Here is a 23,139-nt window from a genome sequence, read left to right as displayed (position 1 = left end):
ATTGACATTAGTTCCAAAAAATGAGAGACAAAGTCTACACTAAAAACACCATTTGCAATTCCCTGACAACAAAGGCTGTAGGACAAATACCACGGTTTGACCAGCTTCACTACTTCTGTGTAGAATAAATACGCAAGGGTGAAATGTTAATTTTTTAATCATAATTCCGGATGTTCCACGGAGAGTGTGGCTGTGGGATTCTGAAAGGTGTATTCAAAAAAAGTAACTTTATGTATCTTGGGAGAAATCCAACAGAGTCTATAGAAATATTCCAACATGGCCTTGGGATAAACTTGAGGAACCCATAGCATGGTCTAAAGGCACCCTGCATCTAACCCAGGCAGAGACTTACAGTGATGTCTGATCTCAAGAAAACTATGCCATGCGTTGGCATATGCCCACAGTGGTTGTGATTTTTAGTGTTGGTCCTCAAATCATTCTAGAACCTAGCCCAAAGCCTTACATTTCCAGGAAGCTCTCAGCTAGCACCCTCCACACCAAGCACTAGAACAACATATTGACTATTTTCCTAGGTCTTATACCTTAGGTGGCCATTAAGGTACTATGTGAAGGCCTTTCACTGTCATAATCCTACTGGGCATTCCTTTTCACTGAAAAGAAACAGGACGTGGTCCATGGAAGACCACCAGTGAACCTTAGGGGACACAGTGCTCCATAACTCCAAAGTCTACATGGCAAGTATATCTTTTGGGGGGTCAACTCAAAAAAGTGGAACACATAATGTTTGATTTTTGAGCCCTGGCTTCTACGTTGGGTGAAGTTTTTTTGTGGAGGGGCATGCAGGAGGACAAAAAGGAATTGCTAGAGTCAGAGGTCTCCATTTTCTGTAAGAGGTTTGCTTAAGGAGGCATTGAAGGAGCATCACCGTGTGGTTAGGCCACACTCCTAAGACCATTTGGTTAATAATAATAATAATAATAATAGGAGCAAAGGAAGTAAAAGGAACACAGTGAAAATGTTCTTCACCATTGTCAGCAACAGATCATAACTTTTTGGGAAATAGGTCTGTCTGATTAACTAAAAGCTAACTATCTGGAAGAGATAGACTTACATAAGATGGATGAAGAGGAATAGGAAGGGATCCTACTCACCCAAGGTCACACAGTGTGTGTGTGTGTGTGTGTGTGTGTGTGTGTGTCTGTACACACACCCTACTCTCTTCCATGCCAGCATTCTCTGAAGATGCCATCCACAGATGCTGGCGAAACGTCAGGAATAAACTCTTCTAGAACATGGCCGCATAGCCCAAAAATCCCACAAAAAACTATGGATGCTGGCCATGAAAGCCTTCAACTTCACAATAGGAAGGGAGTTGTTCATCTGATGGTCAGCTCCTTATAAATCTAATCAAAAGAACTTGTTATGTCTGCAGTGAAGGCTGTATAATGCTATTGGGATAAGAATACTCCCCCTGCTTCCAAAATATCTGGAACTTGCATCCAACTAGACAGGCAAAGATAAAAGGCCTAGAAGCCATTTGGGCTCATTATCTTTTCTCCAGTTTGCGGGAAAGATATATTTCATCCTAAATTCCGTCATAAGTGAAATTCAGGGGTAACTGTCTAAAACCAACAGTCAAGTTTATAGCTATATCACCTATAGTTATAATTGGTTTAGCTAACAGTTGAGACATAGTGTCAGCGAACAGGGAAGTCACACAAGAGGAATGGTCCAGTGCATTAAATTTAAATGAAAGAATCTGGGCACAAAGAAAGCTTCCCTGCCTGCAAAGTCACCTGAGTGAACACTTCTGAGAAACATCATCTCCATCCCCTTGACTTGATAAGCCATTGGAACTGCTTCTAGAATTCCCCTCCAAGGCTCAAGCTATAATAAATAAAGGGTGGTCTCTGCCATGTCCTTTTTATCCAGAAATGGATGATCTGCTTGAAAGACCCCAAGAGCTCAGAGGATCTTCTTCATCTATGCTCAGAGATGAACCAGATCGGTATATTCTTTTTTCCTTCTAATTTCACCATGCAGCGCCGCTTGTTTGGAAACTGGAACCATCTAATCTTAAGGAAAGCAACACTTGGTCCAATCGTCCTCTCTCATCCCACATGGAATTAATGCGGATGGCCATATTGGGTTGTTCAGGTAGGTTTTTGTACAGCCGTGTGTCACTGTGGTGGGTGTTCGGAGGAGGAACCCAGCTGACTGTCACTGGTAAGTCACTGAATTGATCATATTCCTTGCCTTTGCTGCGAAAATTATGCACCTTTTCCATCATTTTGACCTTTTTTCCCTCTCTGACTTCAAGTTGACCTTAGGTTGAGGATGACTTTTAAATCCTAGCCAAAGTGGGGGTGTTCAAATGCCGCTTTTCCTTCTCGCTCTGTCCGCCTATCCGAGAGCATGGGTAAATATACTGTTGAAAGAAACCTTGTCTGTCTCTTGGTTTAGAATCTAAACGCTAGACTTTTGGGTTACGACGACGTGTTTCGCAAACCTGTTTTCTGGCTAAAACCCCAAAGTTGGCACATTAATGGGGTTAGATTAAAATAGAGCAGAGCATTAGATATTAGATAGAGCATTTGAGATGTTGTAGTCCCTCAGGCGGTTAGTGGGGTTGCTTAGATCATTTTTGATGGGGATTTCTAATTTTCTCGTAACTGAGCTTTCAAGGTTTGCTTTACGTTACACTGCCACTTTTTCTTGGGGATTTGGAGGTCCAAAGCAAAAGGGTCGCAATCTGTTTTCTGAGAAGTGGAGGAGATTTTAGATCTTTGACTGATTCGAAGACTGGAAGCGTCCTCAGAAGAGAGCCAGCATGGTGCAGTGGTTGAGCATTGGAGTACGACTCTGGAGATCAGGGTTTGATTCCCAGCTAGGCTTTGGAAACCCATAGTCACACACTCTCAGCTCCGGAAAACCCTATTGTAGGTTAGCCCCAGGGTCACCATAAGCCAGAAACTACTTGAAGGCACACAACCACAATGACAAGTGTTTGGAGAACTGCACCATAAAGGTACAATCTCCAGCCCATGATATGGTCAGTATAGTTCAGACTTCATAGGGAGACTTGTAATTGTCTATCATGCTTTAATTCTTCGCTTTCAGATTCTAACTTTGGTAAAAACTGGTGAAATAAGTCTTTCTTAACCATATCCCTCTTCTGACAAAAGGTACCATGGCAAAAAGTATACTATAGATATGTAGTAAGCCGCCTTGGGTTCCCATCTTGAGAGAAAGGCGGCACAGAAGCGAAGTAAATAGATACGTAAATAAAAATGGTATTGATATTCTTCACTAATTTTGGTCTTGAAGGAAGTAACAACTAATTTTAGCAATGTTCCTCCCGCTGCAAGAAAGTCTTCCAAAACTGTGACGTTTTCAAAGATCATTTGTAGTTTGGGACTTGTTGTTGCTGTTGTGTGCCTTCGGGTTGTTTCCAACTTATGACAACCCTAGCAAATGTTTTTCTTGGAAACGTTGTTGGGGGGGTACCATTGCCATTTTGAGGTTGAGAGAGTGTGACTTGCCTGCGGTCGCCTAATGGGTTTCTATGTCCAAGTGTGGATGCCGGTCTCCAGAGCTGTAGTCCAATACTCAGACTGGTACACTATGTTGGCTCTTACTCCGCACAAAATTCACGCATGTGCAGAAAACAGCATTTTCTGTGTAGAAAACCACATTTTCTCGGAAAAAAATGCTGCAGTTGGGGACTCAATCATGCAAAATGCACACTTTTCTGGACAGAAAACAGCATTTTCTGTGCAGGTCGCAGCAATGATCTGCACACATAGGATTTTTCTGCACCCAAAATGCTGTTTTCTGCACAAAAAATAAAAAAATACAATAAGCAATTTTCCCCCCAGAGAATAAGTCCCAAACTGCAAAGACTCTCGCCAGTCCAGGATTCTTCTCGCTGGAGTTTCCTGACACTCAGTCAACATGTTATTCAACCATTAAAAATATATATATTTTCAAATATTCTTTCCATCCCAATACAGTACTTATTCCATGGCTGTATTTTTCACAATGCATTTAGCTGAACTACATGGGGAGATGTGAAAGGACTGTTATAACCATTGGGGAGAAATAGTAACTCATCTCTTCTCTCATCGCTGCTGTTTGGATGAAAATGGGACTTCCATGTGTCTGATGTATTGATCTATTGATGTAATGATCTCTCACTGAATATTGGAATATTCAACCAAAAGCCTTCTGCCATCGTGTCCAGTTTCACTGTATATTCTCTTACAGAAATATGTGAAACAACACAATCAAGAGTGAGATAGTTGATTCCATATATTCTTGTTTTGTGAAAACTTAGATTTGAGAAAGTATCTAAATCATTTGCTGTATTAGGCGGGGCAACATAATCAATAATGAGATTGTCGTTTCCATGTATCTCAGTTATGTGAAAATAAATTATTCACGGTGGGTGCATCTACGCGATAGAAATAATGTAGTTGGATGCCACATTAACTGCCATGCCTCCGCCTTACAGAATCCTGGGATTTGTAGTTTTTGTGAGGCGCCCACCATCTTTGGCTGAGAAAGTTAAAGACCTTGCAAAACTACAAGTCCCAGGACTCCATAGGATGGAGCTACAGCTCTTAAAGGGGTGTCAAACTGCATGATTTCTACAGAGTTAGATGTGCCTTGAGTGGGATGTGTTTCAGGGCTTTCTTGGTCCATTCCCAACCAAATAGAGGAGGTCCACCATTTGGACCAAAGGAGGAAGAGGTGCTTCACCCCACAATGGAACTTATTCATCTCACCTTGGACCTGTACAATTACCTGAATTTTGTATGGTTGTTGAAGTTATATATATATTTAAAAACTGATATGCATGTTGCCTAGCATAAAGTCTGGGCTGATAGGCGACAATGAATCCGGAGGATGGGCTTCAGGATGGTAGAGTATGCACTTTGAATCTGAAGAGTCCATGATGTAGTGGTTTGAGCACTGGACTGTGACTCTGGAGACCAGATTCAAATCCTGTCTCGGCCTGGAAAGCCACTGGGTGACCTTGGGCAAGTCACACTCTCTCAGCCTCAGAAGATGGCAATGGCTAGCCCCTTCTGAAGAAACCTGCCAAGAAAACCCTGTGATAGATTCACGGTAGGGTCGCCATAAGTTGGAAATGACTTGAAGGCATACAACACCAATGGTCTAGAGCAATGGTTTCCAACCTTTGGGTGTTTTGGACTTCAGCCACCAGAAGCCACAGCTAGCTTGACCAACAGTCATGAATACTGGGAACTGAAGTTGAAAACATCCAGTGGAGCAAAGATTAGGAACCACTGCTCTAGAGGCTAAGTATGTTTTTAAGGAATCACTTGAGAATACATATACAAAGTCTGCATCAATCAATCAATATTAATATGTTGCAGCAGATGGAACTCTAAATGGGGAGTGTTGCATTTCTAATTTGGGCTTTCAACATTGCTTTTAACTTGCACTCTCCTCTTCTCAGCCAACAAGTAACCATTTTATGCAAGAGCTTCAGGAATGAGATTGACTGGATGAACATTGTGTGGGTTTGGATCTGAATGTAGGTTGAACCACATCTCAAAATGTGGGAGGGTAGATGGGACACCATCCTCTTACTTTCAGGTGGACCTGGAACCAATCCAGTTTCAGGTAGATGAATCTGAACCTGCCCTAACCATCCCATGAATGGTTTCGCTTCCAACTTTGGGCAATCTATTCATACTTGAATACTTTATCAACTTACATGCATAAAATTTACAGTGAAAATGTTGAAAATACTTACCAGTAACCTACTGTTGTAGAGATTGGAAACGTCCTTCAAATCTGAGCATTCTCAGATCATTAGATGGACTTGATAGAAAAAGCAGGGAGACCCTGCTTTAAAATTCTGAAAGAGGTCATAGTCATGAATGGAGGAAATATTCTTCCGATGGGATCCCAAGATTGGATTCTAAATATTTTATGAGCTGTTGCATCTTAGCAGCCATTACTCTTCCACTGAGATCCTTTAATCATTCAGTTACACAGATAGCAACATTCTGATGTTATGAAATGGGTCCAGAGTTAGTCACACTTAGCCTAGACGCCATGAAATCTACAAGACATGAAGTGTGATAAATTGAGTCCAATGGGTAGATTTTTGTGGGTTTTTCGGGCTCTGTGGCCATATTCTAAAAGAGTTTATTCCTGATGTTTCACAAGCATCTGGCATCTTCAGAGAAGTCCAATTGGCTTGGACCAAACTTTGAACATCCTGCAAAGTCACATAACCAATTCCTCCTCTTGTGTTCCAGGTCAAGCACCCATCCGTCCCTCCGTGTTTCCTTGACCATCCTGCAAATAACTAGTTGTTTTTCTTCTCTTCCAGGCCAGGACCCCGTCCATCCCTCTGTGTTTCTCTTCCCTCCATCCCAGGAGGAGATCAAGACCAAGAGCAAAGCCACCTTGGTCTGCCTGATGGATGAGTTCCACCCTGGCATCATCCAGGTCGAATGGAAGGCCGATGGCACCACCATCTCTTCTGGTGTGGAGACCACCAAACCTGTCAAACAGGGGGACAAGTACATGGCCAGCAGTTACCTGACTCTGAGTGAGTCCGACTGGAAAAGCCACAACAAGTACGCCTGCAAGGTGACCCACGAACGCGAGACCATTGAGAAGGAGGTCAACAGATCGGAGTGTTCTTGAAGGGTGGATGTCACCATGGTGGCCCTCATGAGTCCATCTCCTTGGAAGAAAGAGTGTTTCCTACCCAGGTCCAAATGTATTCTCTGATTCCACCCTTATTCTAGCTTTATCGATAAAGGCTGATCTCTATCAAACCTAGTTCCATCCCATACATCCCCTGCACTCCCGGAACCTCCGTTGTATGTTTAATTTCCAGTGTTAGCACATTAATAAAAATTGATAAATGCTATTGGTGCCTGTTTTTAACCAATTTATTAGGAAAATAAGACCATCAGGTGAATGCTCATGGATCAAACCAAGGCCTTGTTAGTTTCTGACAATGACTAGCCAAGTCTAATGCAACAACACTCAAGGTGCACACATGGCAGATTCCCTTTTGTACAGAATAAACAGCTTAGCTTGCTCCAGGTTTCCCAGAGGAGTCAAAGTTGGGTCCTGAAGCAGTCTTACGGCATACTCTCTCACACCCAAATATACACAATTCTTCTCCATTTTCTATCTAGGGAGAGTGAACTGTCCTAGGGAAGGTGGACTTAGCATCATGCTGAAAGGATGACACAGTTCCCTGGCTTTTCACACTGACTGACCCAAGGCATGCACAGAATATAGTGCTCCTCCCCACCCAAATCATAGTGTATAACAACCTCAAAGGCAAACCATTTCGGCACTTGAGGAAGCCTCTTTTCCTTGTTCCTGTCCAAAAAATCCTACACAGTTGTAACCAAACAACTGTTTCAGCTCAGCTCTCTGTCTGACAGGTGGTTGTGCACTGCTGCAAACAGTCCCCAGCATATTTTTCCAGACCCCATCCAAGACACGCATGCATGGTTAACACACCATTTGCTCTCCCTGTCCCCCCACTATTTCTAGGAAGGAACACATCATTTTTACAGATTCCTGCCTCGGAGCTCTTCATGTAGCTTTCTGGAACGGCAGTCTCCTAATGGCCTCCTCACGCCGCCATGCCCCCGCAGATATCCTCCTGCAACATAGGACTGTGACCATGCAACTTTTGTAAGAGGCCCTCCGAGGACAACTACATCTAGCAAACAAATTCACCAGTATTTCTCAAACTTTGCTCATCCATGTGTTTTTGGACTTCCAGAATTCCTGACTTTGGGCCAAGCTGGCTGGGGCTTCTGGGAGTTGAAGTCCAAAACACACAAAGTTTGGGAAGTACTGGTTCATTTGCACTTTAGCGCATCTAGAGAGGTCAAGGGTTGCAACAATAGCCTTTGGGGCAACACATGGTCCTAGGGTTCAATGTTGTCCATTCTTCTGCTACACCTGAAGTGTCTGTGCAGGAGGAGATGGGTCGCCATATGGACAAGCTAGTTTTGAAGCCAAATCTGCATAATAGTCACTCCATGGACATCAGCTTGTACTGAACTTTGAACACGGTCCATCCCACTAGCTGACTGGGAGACCACCAGTGAAGCTCATGGAGAATGATGACCATGATGATGATGATGATGGTTTTATTCATTCATATCCCACCTTTTTCCCCAATGGTGAGACTCAAGGCAGCTTACAAATGATTGAAACCAGTGCATATGAAAAACAGACAAAAACATCAGTGACGTCATTCTTTTCAAACAAACACACAATCTATAGAATTAAAATCATTTTCAAATTCATTAAAAAACAAGATATTTTATAATAAAAAAAACCCAGTGTATTATTAAAAACCCATCGCAGTCATTTCCTTAAAAAATAAGGGCATAGGAAAGAGTTCACTTGCTGATGGGAGAAGGCCAAGGAAGATGGGAAGGGAGTTGCAAAGGCCAGGAGCAGCCACCAAGAAGACCCTATCTCCCTTTTTCCCACCAAATAAGCCTGAGAGGGTGATGGGACAAAGAGAAGATCTTAGTACTTTAATGGGCTCATAAAGGGGGAAGTGGTCCTTCAAATAACCTGGGCCCAAACCATTACTTTAACTAACCTCGGCCTATCCATCCAAGACCAAATGGACACTTGAATGAGCTGCATAGATTAAAAACATAAGGGAATCCGCTCCCTGTGGTCAGTTCCTGATGAGTCTACTGAAGATATTTTCATATTGTTGGACCACAAAAACCATGAGGCTACCTCAAACTCCACTTCAGAAACATCCAGATCTCATATAACATGAAAAACCACATTTTCTACTGCCCATGGGAGCACACGCATGTGATGGAACAAAGCAGAGCTTTACTAAGCTCTCCACTTTGGGGGTACAAAAGTATACATTGGTGGAAGGGCATCTTTCCCTCTGAATGTGAAGGAAATCCATGGCTAGCTTTTCAAACCAACCCAACAAATTCATTTTTAATCCATTAACTTACTAAGTATTCAGGTAGGCCATCCTTTCATTAGAGAAGTTCATATTTACACTTAAAGTAATGGTCCAGAGCACTGAGATTAATTTTTATGAATCAGAGCATTGGCAAAGTGTCATTGCCCTACAAAGGGCCATGTAAGACCTCTTTCAAGGAGCATATTCTACATCTGCAGGACTAAGAAAGTCATTGGCAACACTTCTACAATTCTCCTCAATGGCTCCAAAAATAATGGTTTAAGGCATCCCTTTGGACAGATCTCCATCCAGGTTGTGGCCAGGCTCCATGGAACCACTTGAAGCATCTGAGATGCTCATGGATGGCCAACAGGACTTCATCTGTTCCTTCTTCAGAACTTAAACAGAGCATGGCATGAGTTCTAGTCCAAACTGCATGATGTACTCCAGTTTCTTTGAAAAGGGAAACACTTCATCTTAAGAACTGGTGCGCTATTGTCTACTCTGTTCCCTTATGGGATGCCCTTCTTCTGGCTGGTCTCCATGATCTACCAATGCTGTGAATGGTGGGGAGGTTTTTGTTCTGCTGTGTCTCACTGTGGTTCATCTTTGGAGGTGGAACCCACCTGACTGTCACTGGTAAGTCACTGAATTCAGCATATTCTTTTCCGTCTGTATGAAAATATTGTAACATTTCCATCTTTTTTTGCCCTCTTCTCTCCTTCCGAGTTCAGGTCAACCTCAGGGATCCCATTCCCTGAAAGGCTAATTCGTTTTATTTGGCATAAAAGTGCCATGGGTCACGACTCCCTTCATCAGATGCACCTTGAAATTGCCATAAAACTCTTTGCTCTGTTTCTGGGTCCACTTCAGGTTAATGTCATGTTGTTTGAAAATCTCTAAAATGTTTTTACTGGTAGATGCCAAATCTAGCAAGAAAGGGAGTGTGTGTTGCAGTATCTCCAGGTAGCCGACTTGACTTAAATTGACTTAAATTGAGATTTTTGTGATACAGTTGTCAGATCTCTTAGCTAGAACAACAAGACTGTGCCTGTTCATGTAATGCATTGCTTAGGGATTTGGCAATCTAAAACAAGGAATTTTTGGTCTACAATGGACCCTTGGTATCTTCTGGAATTTGGTTCCAGGACCCTGTGGATACCAGAACCGGTGGATGCTCAAATCCCGTTCAACATATAAAAATGGCACCACTTATATAAAATGGCAAAATCAAGGTTTGCTTTTCGGAATTTATAGATATTTTAAAATATTTTCAAATTGTGGGTGGTTGAATCCGTGGATAAGGAACCCATGGATACGGAGGGCTGACTGTACTTGGAAGCAAAAATAGCAGGTTGTCTGGGGGGAAAACCTATTTGGGCAGACACTGAACAAAGGGTGCTAAAATGCACACAAAGCCAACTTTCTGAATGACATTTCAGTGTAACAAAAAGTTAAATGGGTCCAAGCTGGAAAAAACGTTGTACCATAAAACTCAAAACCCCTATGCTTAAGAGGATCAAAATAGACCTGTGACCTAGGGTGCATCCACACTGCCGAAATGAAGCAGTTTGACACCACCTTAACTGCCATGATGTTATGCTACAGACTCCTGGGATGTGTAGTTTGGCGAGGTGCCAGAGTGCTCCGACACACTAGGTGGACTACCCTACCAGACTACAAATCCCAGGATTCCATGACCTTTAAAGTGGTGTGAAGCAGCCTTATTTCTGCAGCGTGGCAGGTCTCATAATTAGGCCATTTCACAGTAGACATTGATGGTACCATGCTTCCATTTTACTTCTCATTTTACTTCTTATGGAGCAGGTGAGTTTTTAGTCTCTTTTAAACCTAATTATATTTTATGCGATTTTATATTACGTTTTATACTGTGTATATTTTATATGATTTTATATATGGACATTTTAACTGTTTGAATTTTCTAATAATTTTAAAGGTTTGATCTTTGAGCCACCTTGGGTCCCTCCGGGGAGAAAGGCGGGATATAAATCAAATAAATAAATAAAAGAAACTAATGGTTCCATTCTGAGATTTGCAGTTGAAGGAGGCGTACTTAGAATTCCCAGCCAGAGAGCTGTAGTGCCTCCTTCAATGACAGACATTGGGATCTCGCAGGAGGTTGCCTTGGTGGTAAAAGCGGGATATATAGTGCTGTTATTGTGCTGTGTGAAAAGTCCTGTATTTCTTGAAACCAATGCTTCCCTTTAACTGCAACTAAGACCCAACAGGCTTTTACTTTTTATCTTACTAGATTGTCCAGTCATAAATATAGTGTACTTTGCCTATTTTAGTTTGACAATCCTACTGAAGTGTATGGGGACAGAGTACCATAAATCATTTCGAGACTGTAGCCTGACTTCCTTGACTGATAAAACGATGTGAAAGGAAATTCTGATCTTTGTAGGGCTTCCTTCCAAATAATGCTTGAAATCCTGTATCAGCTACTTTTGTTAAATATACTTAATGGAGTAACCTCTCCTGGCCAGACCTGCCTCCCAATCCTAGTGGAAATGTCATTCCCTTAACTAGGAGTGTGTCTACATTGTAGAAAGAATGCAGTTTGACACCACTTTAAGTGCTGTGGCTCTTATGGAATCCTGGGATCTGCAGTTTTATAAGGTCTCGAGCCTTCTCTGCCAAAGAGTGCTGGTGGCTCTCAAAATTACAAATCCCCAAATTCCATAGCATGGAGCCATGGCAACTAAAGTGGTGTCAAACTGCATTATTTCTACAATGTAGGTGCCCCTCCAGTACTGAATACAAGATTCTGGCCGACACATTTTGCTATGTTTGAACTTGGAAAAGTTACACTTTGGGGCTATAAGTCTCTGAATCCCCCGACTTCTTCCAAGCTTGGTGTCTGAAGTACTGGATTCTATACTGGTCTTATTTCATATTTATGACACCAGTTTGTCATGTTTCATTATTCCAGTGTCCTTCTTTTATAGTTCTCTCCCCAACTCCCAATGCAATTCATTTTCTCAAGAAGAAAGATTTAGACTGTTTTGCAAATGTGAATGTAAGGGAAGGTAGTGTACCTGGTTTCTATATTAGAGGCCCCATATTTTGCCAGTTCCTTCCTCTGAAATGTCACCTCCAGCACCTGATATTGTTGGTGGTCTCCCATCAAAGTACTAACCAGGGCTGACCCTGTTTAGCATCCAAGATCAACTGAATTTGGTACCTTGAGGATGTTTAGGCCATTCCTATTTGTATATATGTGTGTACCTTCAAATCACCTATCAACCTTTCCGCTGCTGTCATAAACCTGGCCTGAGCTGCATCACTTTGGATTGCAAGCTATAGCTCCTGGGATGGAACATGTATCCACTCCAAAAACCCGTAAGAGAACAAAGAGAAGCCCAGGAGAAGGCTTCTAGTCCAGTTTTTCCCCCTGATGCTTGCACAGCTTGGAAAAGATACTTTTTGGATAACCATGCCCAGAACCCCCAGCCAACATGAGGAGTTATGCTCCAAAAAGTATCTATGGTTCTTCCATGAAGAGATGATAAAGGGGCACCGTTCCATCTTGGGTGCATCCAACTGCAACCAGGCACAGTCCTGACCAGACACAGCTACAGTTCAGAAACTCAGAATCTCTATAGGCATTGGTGAGGGACTCTGGCGATAGACCATCCTTCCTTCATATGACGTTTGGGCCTAAGGCCATCACCAGAAGAGCAGCCATTCCTGTACCATTAAGCCAAAGCCCTAATCTAAAGGTGTACGAATGCATGGTGCCAATTACTTCTCCAATCTAGTAGATGCAAAAGATGTTCCTTGGAAGAGACTACAGAGGAAACTTTATAGGTAGTGAAGATCTGGCATTGCCTTAATTGTGTGTTTCTGCATGGCAAGGGGTTGGATTGGCTGACCTTTGTGGTCTCTTCCAATGCTATGATTCTGTGATTCCACATTATTAGTAAACTCAGTATGGGTACATACCTTAACAATACTGTCAATGCCTTCCAATCATCAGAAATGCAATGCTGAGCATTTGTTTCCATCTATGCGAACCGAAGGTGAAAAGCAACTCCACTGAGATGAAGGTTGTGATGTGGTGAATCTTACAACAGACTCCGTGAAATAGAAGAAACCTCAGTTAGGCACGATAAATTTACCTGGATCAAACCTTGACCATCCTGCAAATAACTAATTGTTTATCTTCTCTTCCAGGCCAGGATCCCGTCCATCCCTCCGTGTTTCTCTTCCCTCCATCCCAGGAGGAGATCAAGACCAAGAGGAAAGCCACCTTGGTCTGCCTGATGGATGAGTTCCACCCGGGCGTCATCCAGGTCGAATGGAAGGCCGATGGCACCACCATCTCTTCTGGCGTGGAGACCACCAAACCCGTCCAACAGGGGAACAAGTACATGGCCAGCAGTTACCTGACTCTGAGTGAGTCCGACTGGAAAAGCCACAACAAGTACTCCTGCAAGGTGACCCATGAACGTGAGACCATTGAGAAGGAGGTCAACAGATCGGAGTGTTCTTGAAGGGTGGATGTCTCCATGGTGCCCCTCGTGAGTCCATCTCCTAGAAAGGAAAAACATGCTTCCTTCAAGAATCCAGATGTATTCTCTGATTCCCATCTAATACTAGTTTGGTGGATAAAGTCCGATTTCTGTCCCTTGCTGTCCTATTCCCTTAACCTTCCTCATATCTGTTCTCATTGAAAGCTCCTTCGTATGTCAGCTTCTAATGTTAGCACATGAATAAAAGTTGATCCATGTCATTGATTCTGTTCTTTTCTAAGTTGTTCAGAACCAAGGGACATTAATCACATAAGCAGAAGCCTGCTAGGTTAGATTTGAGGCCTTTTGAACCTAATAGACTACAAGCCCAGTGCAACAACAACAAAGGTGCGCACATGGTAGGTACCATTTTGTACACAAAAGAGAGCCCAGTATGTTGCACATTTTCCTGAGGAGTCAAATATGGGTGCTGATGTGCTCCCTCTTACCACACACCTACACACACATACCCAGAATCCTGGTCCATCCCCTACAGAGAGTGAACTGTACTGGGTCTGCATGCAGGGAAGATGCATTTCAGATCCTGATGCAAAGAGAACTTCAGGCCTGAACAGACAGGTCAAAATAAAGCTGCTCCAGGTCAGTTTGGAGGTATGCTGTTTAAATGACACACGCATCTTAAGAGGCCAGAAGCTATGTCAGGACTGAAGCATGGCTTAGGCACGGCTTCCAGCATACATAATTTAAACAGCATACGTCCAAAGTGACCTGAAACAACTTTATTTTGGCCTGTCTGTTCAGGCCCTTAGTCCATTGGAAAATTGTGTTCCCTTGCCAAAATCATAAGGCAACATGTGGATCATTTGGGCAAATGAAGACAAAAATCCAATAAGCTTCTTTTCCCCACCATGGGCAGAGAAAATACAGTTGTAACAACATCATTACTTACTTGCTAATTAGCTTACTTGCTGTTCACCGCTATGATCTTTGGAATAGCGGTATATAAATAAAACAAATTATTATTATTATTATTATTATTATTATTATTATTATTCAGAAATGTCTCTCAGAGGAAAGTCTAATAAGTGTTCCTTTAGCTTTTGACCCACGTGGTTAAGATGCTTAGCTAGTTACAGGGCTGATCTGGAGAAAGAGAGAGAACTATCAAGGCACACTGGCCAGCGGTGTGGTTGCCATGTTAGTGAGGAGATGACTTCGCTTTGGGTTTAAGCCTGCATTTAAAAAGAACTATCCATGGTTGTTGTTTTGTTGAGTGCCTTGAAGTCATTTCTCACTTATGGTTACCCTAAGGCCACCAGGTTATCTTGGCCAGATTTCTTCAGGGGAGGTTTGCCATTGCCATCCTCTGAAGCTGAGAGCATGCGACTTACCCAAGGTCATCCAGTGGGTTTCCATGGCAGAGCACAGGTTTGAATCCTGGTCTCCCAAAATCTTAGTCCAACACCCAAATCGCTACAACACAAAACACTACAATGCAAGATGATGAACTTATGTTGGGACCTTAGACTCTGCCCATCTAGTAGATCCTTGGATATTTGGACTAGAACCCAGCACAATTCAACACAGTATATGGCCAGAATCGGGTTGGTTAGTTCCCTTTAGAATAAACCCATTGAATCCGGTGCTGAGTTCAAGATGAAGGCAGATGCAACCAATTTAATGGGTCTATACTAGTTGAGACTAATAGAAGGATGTAGGCCACGCAACTTATTCTGTAACAGGCCGTGGGGAGACACATATTACAAACCTGGCTTCACAAAATTACCCCAAGAATTTAGTGCGAGGTTTCAAAGAATGGTGTGAATACTTCGACAGAGTATAGCCTTCGAATCATCAAAGCAACACCACTCCATCTAATCGGTGCATCTTCACTGTAGCAATAATTCAGCTTGGTGCCACTTTAACCACCATGGCTCCATCCTACACAATCCTGAGCTTTGTAGTTTTGTGAGGCACCACACTCTTTGGCAGAGAAGGCTAAAGACCCTGTAAAACTACAAATCCCAGGATCCCATAGGACACAGTGGTCAAGGTGGAATCAAACTGCACTATTTCTACTGTGTAGATGCACCCTATGTCTGTAGTGAGTGTCAAAAGGGGCAGAGACCATGAAAGCATGCTTGAGATCAGCATGGATAATGTCCATGATATTGTGGCCATTTTTAGAAACTACTAGCCAACCCTAATGGAAAAGCTGTCCTCACTGGGCTCCGGAAAATCACTGCTACATGGGACAACCAAGGTGCGTGTCGGAGGAGGTAGGACTCCATATGGAGAAGCCGGTACACAAGCCACATCTTCATACCCATCATCCCATGTGCACCATAAAGTTCCTATTTACACTTAAAGCAATGGTCCAGGGCACCGAGATTAATGTCTATGAATCAGAGCATCGACCAAAGTCCATTGCCTACAGACACATGCAAGACTTCTTACAAGAAGACTGTTCTCTATTTGCTAGTCATTAGCACCAGTTATAGATATCTCCTTAATGGCCTCTTGAAATATAGAAGAAAAGGAATCTCATTCAAGAGCTTCCCTCTATCTTCTAGAAAGTAACCATGAGCCCAGGAACCACTTGTGAAGGACCTGGGGAGGCTTGTGGAACTATCTTCTAGAAAGTGACCATGAGCCCAGGAACCACTTGTGAAGGACCTGGGGAGGCTTGTGGAACTATCTTCTAGAAAGTGACCATGAACTCAGGAACCACTTGTGAAGGACCTGAGGAGGCTTGTGGAACTATCTTCTAGAAAGTGACCATAAACCAAGGAACCACTTGTGAAGGACCTGGGGAGGCTTGTGGAACTATCTTCTAGAAAGTGACCATGAACCCAGGAACCACTTGTGAAGGACCTGAGGAGGCTTGTGGAACTATCTTTTAGAAAGTGACCATAAACCAAGGAACCACTGGTGAAGGACCTGGGGAGGCTTATGGATTGCCAACAAGACCACGTCTCTTGAGTGTCCAGAGATTAACCAGGGAACAAACACCACCACTACTGTTCCATAACATACCATTGACTCCAACTCCTTTGGAAATGGAAAGTAATTCATCTCAAGGAAACCGAGAGCTGATGACCAACTTGTCCACTCTTTTTCCCATATAGGATAAAAACATATAGAGGACTTTTCTATCATCAGTGTCCATACCAGTTCAGGTCTGTGAAAGGCAGGGAGGTTTTTGTCCTGCTCTTTGTCACTGTGGTACGTCTTTGGAGGTGGAACCCACCTGACTGTCACTGGTAAGTCACCAAATTCATCGTATTCTTTTTCTTCTGCATGAAAGTATTGCAACATTTCCATGCTTTTTGTGCTCTGATCTCCCTCTGACTTCAACCCAACTTCAGGAATGCCATTGTTTTGACCTATTATGATCCAATAATGTTGTGTGCCTTCAAGTCGTTTCAGACTTATGGCAACCTTTTGGAAAGCTATCGCTGGGTTTTCTTGGCAAGATTTGTTCGGGGGGAGGGTTGACATTGCCTTCCACTGAGGCTGAGAGAGTGTGACTTGCCTAAGTGGGTTTCCACAGCCGAGTAGGGAATCGAACTCTGGTCTCCGGAGTCATAGTCCATCACTCAAACCCTTACCCAATGATCCAATAATAACTACTGAATATTTAATCCTAGCCAATGCATAGTGTTCAACCTCCATTTTACAGATCTCTTGCCTTCTCTCTGGGAGAGACTAGAAAAAGTAATGTTGAAATCACCCCTCTCCTTTCCTTCTAACAATGTCCGGCAGGAAAGCCAAGCTCATCTGGTGCAGCTAAAGGAATTAAAATTTATGATTTACTTTATTATGATTTACTGTATTATGTATTTTACTATTTTTTACTGTAACCTGCCTTAATTCGCAGGGAGAGGTGGGCTAAAAATAAACATTATTATTATTATTATTATTATTATTATTATTATTATTATTATTATTATCATCATCATCTGTATCATGTTTTATCCTTATACTGTTGGCATCCACTTTGATTCCTTGTGAAAAAGTGGAATATAAATAAATTGGATGATGATGATGATGATGATGATGATGATGATGATGATGATGAAAGACTTTTGATATTTGAGGTTGCATCTGCACTGGAGAATAAATGCAGTCACTGCTATGGCTCAATGCTATGCGATTCTAGGATTTGTAGTTGAGAGCTGTCGGGCCACAACAGACTAGGAATCCCAGGATTCCATAGGAGGGAGCCATGGCAGTTAAAGCGGTGTCAGACTGCATTAATTCTGTAGTGCAGATGCAGCTTCAAAGACATTGTATTTGGCATAAATGTGCATGAACTGCATTCCATGTCAACGGATGCATCTTAGGAATTAGGTTCAGTGCGCAAAAGCTTGCACCAAATAAACGGTTTTGCCTTTTAAGTGTCACGATGCCCTTTGGGGGGGGGGGGCTTCTTGGTCTCATCTAAGGATGGAAAGAGTATCAGATAATATCCTAAAAATGGTTTTTAAAATAGTATTTCTCAAGTGTCAAGAATTCCGATGGAAATTTTCATAGTTGAGGATTTGTGCTGTACAAAATTCACACGCTCTTGTGTGTGTGTTTGTGTGTGTGTGTGTGTGTGCATAAGTGGAGGAATATAACTATTGCTATGTGGAGAATAATATTCCTTCACACAAATATTATTTTTCTGTGTCAAAAAATGCAGTTTTCTGCAAACTTTGCAATCTTTCTACACTAAAACAAAAACCCGGACACACATGCATTTTGTTAAGAATAAATCTGTGTCATTACAAAATTGCAATTTTTGAAGCTCTTTCTCACAGTGGGAAGAAAATTGCTAAAAATTACATTCGGCTTCCACTGAGAGCAAAACTAACAAAGAATTATATCTCTAGTCTAGGTGCATATCAGGGAATCTCTGCTAATGGATTTTCCAACTTGATGTAGTAAAACACTACAGGAAGGAAGAGAATTTTGTGATTCGGTTGTCAGGCATCTTAGGCTACATCTGCACTGCAGAGATAATCCAGTTTGATGCCACTTTAACTGCCATGGCTCATTGCTGTGGGATTCTGGAAATTGTAGTTTGTTTCAACACCAGAGCTCTCTGACAGAGAAGGCTAAATGTCTCACTAAACTCCAATTCCCGGAATTCCATAGCCTTGAGCCATTGCAGTTAAAATGGTGTCAACATGGATTGTTCCTGCAGTGCGGATGCAGCCCTGGCTAGAATAAGATCACAGTCTTTGTTAAAGGGATCTATAGCCTGAGAGCTTGGAAGTCCAAAGCAAGGAGCTCTGGATCTATTTGAACAAAAGTAGCAGGAGGTCAAGAATCTGTGTAGTAAATGGAGAGAAGGTTGGCATGGCGTAGTGGTTTGAACGCTGGACCAGGAATCTAGAAAGATTTCCTTACTTACTGTATACACTCATGTATACGTCTAGAAATATTAGTCCAAAAATTGACCCCAAAAAAATGAGTTGACTTGCCCATGGATCAGTATAGATACTGTATGTGAACTCTTATTTTTTAAAAAGGAAACATTCCCTGGTCAAAGGCAAGAATGCGATCTGTCATGGTTATTATTATTATTATTATTATTATTATTATTATTATTTATACCTGCCTCTCCAATAAGATCGTAGCGTTGAACCCCCTCTTCTTTCTCATCCATCCAGGCTTTAGGGTGAGCTTAAACAGTTATGCCTGCTGGGATTTTGCAAATCCTTTGGCACTGTTTTCCTTTGCTTCATCCTCTAGATCCTTTCCTATATGCCCCTAAGTTTTACCCTCGACTTATCCATGGCTCTTAGCAAAATCCATAATTTTGGCCCCCAAAACTTATATGTGAGATCAACCTATAGTCAAGTATATGCGGTACTCGCTATGTACATACGTCACTTTTAAACCACCTGCTAATCCAAATTCATCGAGCCACTTACAGTTTTTGTTATCGTCGTTGTTCACTGCTGTCAAGTCAACCTTGACTTATGGTGGCCCCATGAAAGACCTCCAAGTCACCCTCCAAGGCAAGTCTTGCAGACTCTGGGCAGACGTGGCTTCCTTCGTTGGGTCTGTCCTCCTGGAATGCTGCTTTCCTCTTTTCCGACTACCCTTGACCTTTAGAAAATATAAAATGCAGCAATACATTAAAAGCATCTGAAAGGTGTTCACTAGATCACTTCATAGGGCATGTCCAGACAATCCCAGTGGAAGCGTTCTAGTCTGGTTTTCACCCTGGTGTATGTACAGAGCTTGCAATGGATACTTTCTGAACTACAAATCCCAGAATCTTCCAACTCCAAAAGGTTATTTTTCCCCCAGTCTCAGGGCATGTGATGCCCCTCCGTAAAAAGACTGGAAAACCACACCGTTGCAAGCTGTATAGACACCAACTTCATTCTGACAATCCTACATGGATCCTGTTAGAATCTACTTTTCTATCAATGTGGGACATTCTTGGTAGGCCCTCTGCCTGAACAGTCAATACACGGGACCTATACAAGACATTTGGGTCTAACGTCTTTGCTTAGAGAGATGGTTTTTCTGCATTGCTTAGCAAAAGCCCCCCTACAGAAGGATGCAGACTAGAGTGACCAGCCTGGTAGAAATAGTATGTTTGCTGGGAGAGACCTTCTAGGTCACATTTTAGACCATGGAGTTTTGCTTATGTTCAGATTCACATAGATTATGAATTTAATGAACGGATGAGAACTTAATGAATGGATGAGCTGCTAAGGAGCAATTAATGAGGCCATGAATATCTTGGGTTGAAGAAATCTGATCCTAAACATGCTTTTCCAACTATGAAAACTTGTGATGAAAGGCCATTCCACTGGAATCAAGGTTCTGATATTCCATGATAGGGGAAATCACCCCTGTCTGACCTCTGTGGAAACTCCACTGAAAGGACCAGAACTGCATAGACCATAGAACTAAAAGTTCTTATTATTTCCATAGGGTTAAGTCTAGATGGAGTCATGCTTACAGCAGAATCTAGGAAACCAGAGTGACTTAAGTTAGGCATTTCCAACAGACCTTGATTGAATCTCATATAGATATAGATATGTATATGTGTGTATAGTAGGTACACTTTATACATTTTCCATCTTCTCTTCCAGGCCAGGACCCCGTCCATCCCTCCGTGTTTCTCTTCCCTCCATCCCAGGAAGAGATCAAGACCAAGAGCAAAGCCACCTTGGTCTGCCTGATGGATGAGTTCCACCCGGGCGTCATCCAGGTCGAATGGAAGGCCGATGGCACCACCATCTCTTCTGGCGTGGAGACCACCAAACCCGTCAAACAGGGGAACAAGTACATGGCCAGCAGTTACCTGACTCTGAGTGAGTCCGACTGGAAAAGCCACAACAAGTACGCCTGCAAGGTGACCCACGAACGCGAGACCATTGAGAAGGAGGTCAACAGATCGGAGTGTTCTTGAAGGGTGGATGTCTCCATGGTGGCCCTCATGAGTCCATCTCCTAGAAAGGAAAAAAACATACTTCCTTCAAGAATCCAGATGTATTCTCTGATTCCCATCTAATACTAGTTTGATGGATAAAGTCCGATTTCTGTCCCATGCTCTCCTATTCCCTTAACCTTCCTCATATCTGTTCTCATTGAAACCTCCTTGGTATGTCAGCTTCTAATGTTAGCATATGAATAAAAGTTGATCCATGTCATTGATTCTGTTCTTTTCTAAGTTGTTCAGAACCAAGGGACATTAATCACATAAGCAGAAGCCTGCTAGGTTAGATTTGAGGCCTTTTGAACCTAATAGACTACAAGCCCAGTGCAACAACAACAAAGGTGCACACATGGTAGGTACCATTTTGTACACAAAAGAGAGCCCAATATGTTGCACATTTTCCTGAGGAGTCAAATATGGGTGCTGATGTGCTCCCTCTTACCACACACCTACACACACATACCCAGAATCCTGGTCCATCCCCTACAGAGAGTGAACTGTACTGGGTCTGCATGCAGGGAAGATGCATTTCAGATCCTGATGCAAAGAGAACTTCAGGCCTGAACAGACAGGTCAAAATAAAGCTGCTCCAGGTCAGTTTGTAGGTATGCTGTTTAAATGACACACACATCTTAATAGGCCAGAAGCTATGTCAGGATTGAAGCATGGCTTTGGCACGGCTTCCAGCATGCATCATTTAAACGCATACCTCTAAAGTGACTTGAAACAATTTTATTTTGGCCTGTCTGTTCGGGCCCTTAGTCCATTGGAAAATTGTGCTCCCTTGCCAAAATCATAAGGCAACATGTGGATCATTTGGGCAAATGAAGACAAAAATCCAATAAGCTTCTTTTCCCCACCATGGGCAGAGAAAATACAGTTGTAACAACATCATTCACAAACGTCTCTCGGAGGAAAGTCTAATAAGTGTTCCTTTAGCTTTTGACCCACGTGGTTAAGATGCTTAGCTAGTTACGGGGCTGATCTGGAGAAAGAGAGAGAACTATCAAGGCACACTGGCCAGCGGTGTGGTTGCCATGTTAGTGAGGAGATGACTTCGCTTTGGGTTTAAGCCTGCATTTAAAAAGAACTATCCATGGTTGTTGTTTTGTTGAGTGCCTTGAAGTCATTTCTCACTTATGGTTACCCTAAGGCCACCAGGTTATCTTGGCCAGATTTCTTCAGGGGAGGTTTGCCATTGCCATCCTCTGAAGCTGAGAGCATGCGACTTACCCAAGGTCATCCAGTGGGTTTCCATGGCAGACCACAGGTTTGAATCCTGGTCTCCCAAAATCTTAGTCCAACACCCAAATCGCTACAACACAAAACACTACAATCCAAGGTGATGAACTTATGTTGGGACCTTAGGCTCTGCCCATCTAGTAGATCCTTGGATATTTGGACTAGAACCCAGCACAATTCAACACAGTATATGGCCAGAATCGTGTTGGTTATTTCCCTTTAGAATAAACCCATTGAATCCAGTGCTGAGTTCAAGATGAAGGCAGATCCAACCAATTTAATGTGTCTATACTAGTTGAGACTAATAGAAGGATTTAGGCCATGCATCTTATTCTGTAACAGGCCGTGGGGAGACACATATTACAAACCTGGCTTCACAAAATTACCCCAAGAATTTAGTGCGAGGTTTCAAAGAATGGTGTGAATACTTCGACAGAGTATAGCCTTCGAATCATCAAAGCAACACCACTCCATCTAATCGGTGCATCTTCACTGTAGCAATAATTCAGCTTGGTGCCACTTTAACCACCATGGCTCCATCCTACACAATCCTGAGCTTTGTAGTTTTGTGAGGCACCACACTCTTTGGCAGAGAAGGCTAAAGACCCTGTAAAACTACAAATCCCAGGATCCCATAGGACACAGTGGTCAAGGTGGAATCAAACTGCACTATTTCTACTGTGTAGATGCACCCTATGTCTTTAGTGGGTGTCAAAAGGGGCAGAGACCATGAAAGCATGCTTGAGATCAGCATGGATAATGTCCATGATATCGTGGCCATTTTCGGAAACTACTAGCCAACCCTAATGGAAAAGCTGTCCTCACTGGGCTCCGGAAAATCACTGCTACATGGGACAACCAAGGTGCGTGTCGGAGGAGGTAGGACTCCATATGGAGAAGCCGGTACACAAGCCACATCTTCATACCCATCATCCCATGTGCACCATAAAGTTCCTATTTACACTTAAAGCAATGGTCCAGGGCACCGAGATTAATGTCTATGAATCAGAGTATCGACAAAAGTC

General features: G+C 42.7%; 2 protein-coding genes and 1 gene segment (V, D, J or C); all 3 read left to right on the top strand.

Moving 5' to 3' along the window:
• LOC149290023 (immunoglobulin lambda variable 5-39-like) overlaps window positions 1–6,880 on the top strand; it is a 57,773-nt gene extending 50,893 nt beyond the window's left edge. Inside the window, 2 exon segments of the V gene segment in view lie at window positions 2,153–2,187; window positions 6,332–6,880. Coding sequence covers window positions 2,153–2,187; window positions 6,332–6,651 — 355 coding nt within the window.
• Window positions 1–13,682, top strand: part of LOC149290022 (immunoglobulin lambda-1 light chain-like) — a 118,997-nt gene extending 105,315 nt beyond the window's left edge. Inside the window, exons 3-4 of one of the 2 annotated variants that reach the window (XM_089489748.1) lie at window positions 9,532–9,565; window positions 13,124–13,682. In XM_089489748.1, coding sequence (XP_089345874.1) covers window positions 9,532–9,565; window positions 13,124–13,443 — 354 coding nt within the window. In that variant the 3' untranslated portion in view covers window positions 13,444–13,682. Of the gene's footprint in view, window positions 1–9,529; window positions 9,566–13,123 lie in introns of both variants that reach the window. The other variant, XM_089489747.1, reaches the window with a different exon arrangement.
• The window catches only part of LOC149290021 (immunoglobulin lambda-1 light chain-like), a 128,316-nt gene extending 107,230 nt beyond the window's left edge, over window positions 1–21,086 (top strand). Inside the window, exons 3-4 of the mRNA XM_089489750.1 lie at window positions 16,650–16,685; window positions 20,526–21,086. Of these exons, the coding sequence (XP_089345876.1) occupies window positions 16,650–16,685; window positions 20,526–20,845 (356 nt within the window). The 3' untranslated portion in view covers window positions 20,846–21,086. The remainder of the gene's footprint in view (window positions 1–16,649; window positions 16,686–20,525) is intronic.
• Window positions 21,087–23,139: the final 2,053 nt, after the last annotated feature.

This window comes from Sceloporus occidentalis, unplaced genomic scaffold (assembly GCF_023333645.1).
Source record: "Sceloporus occidentalis isolate IW3139 unplaced genomic scaffold, rSceOcc1.0.p SCAF_41, whole genome shotgun sequence".
Classification (NCBI taxonomy): Eukaryota; Metazoa; Chordata; class Lepidosauria; order Squamata; family Phrynosomatidae; genus Sceloporus; species Sceloporus occidentalis.
The sequence above is the reverse complement of the archived record's forward strand: the minus strand, read 5'-3'. Positions and strand labels throughout refer to the sequence as shown.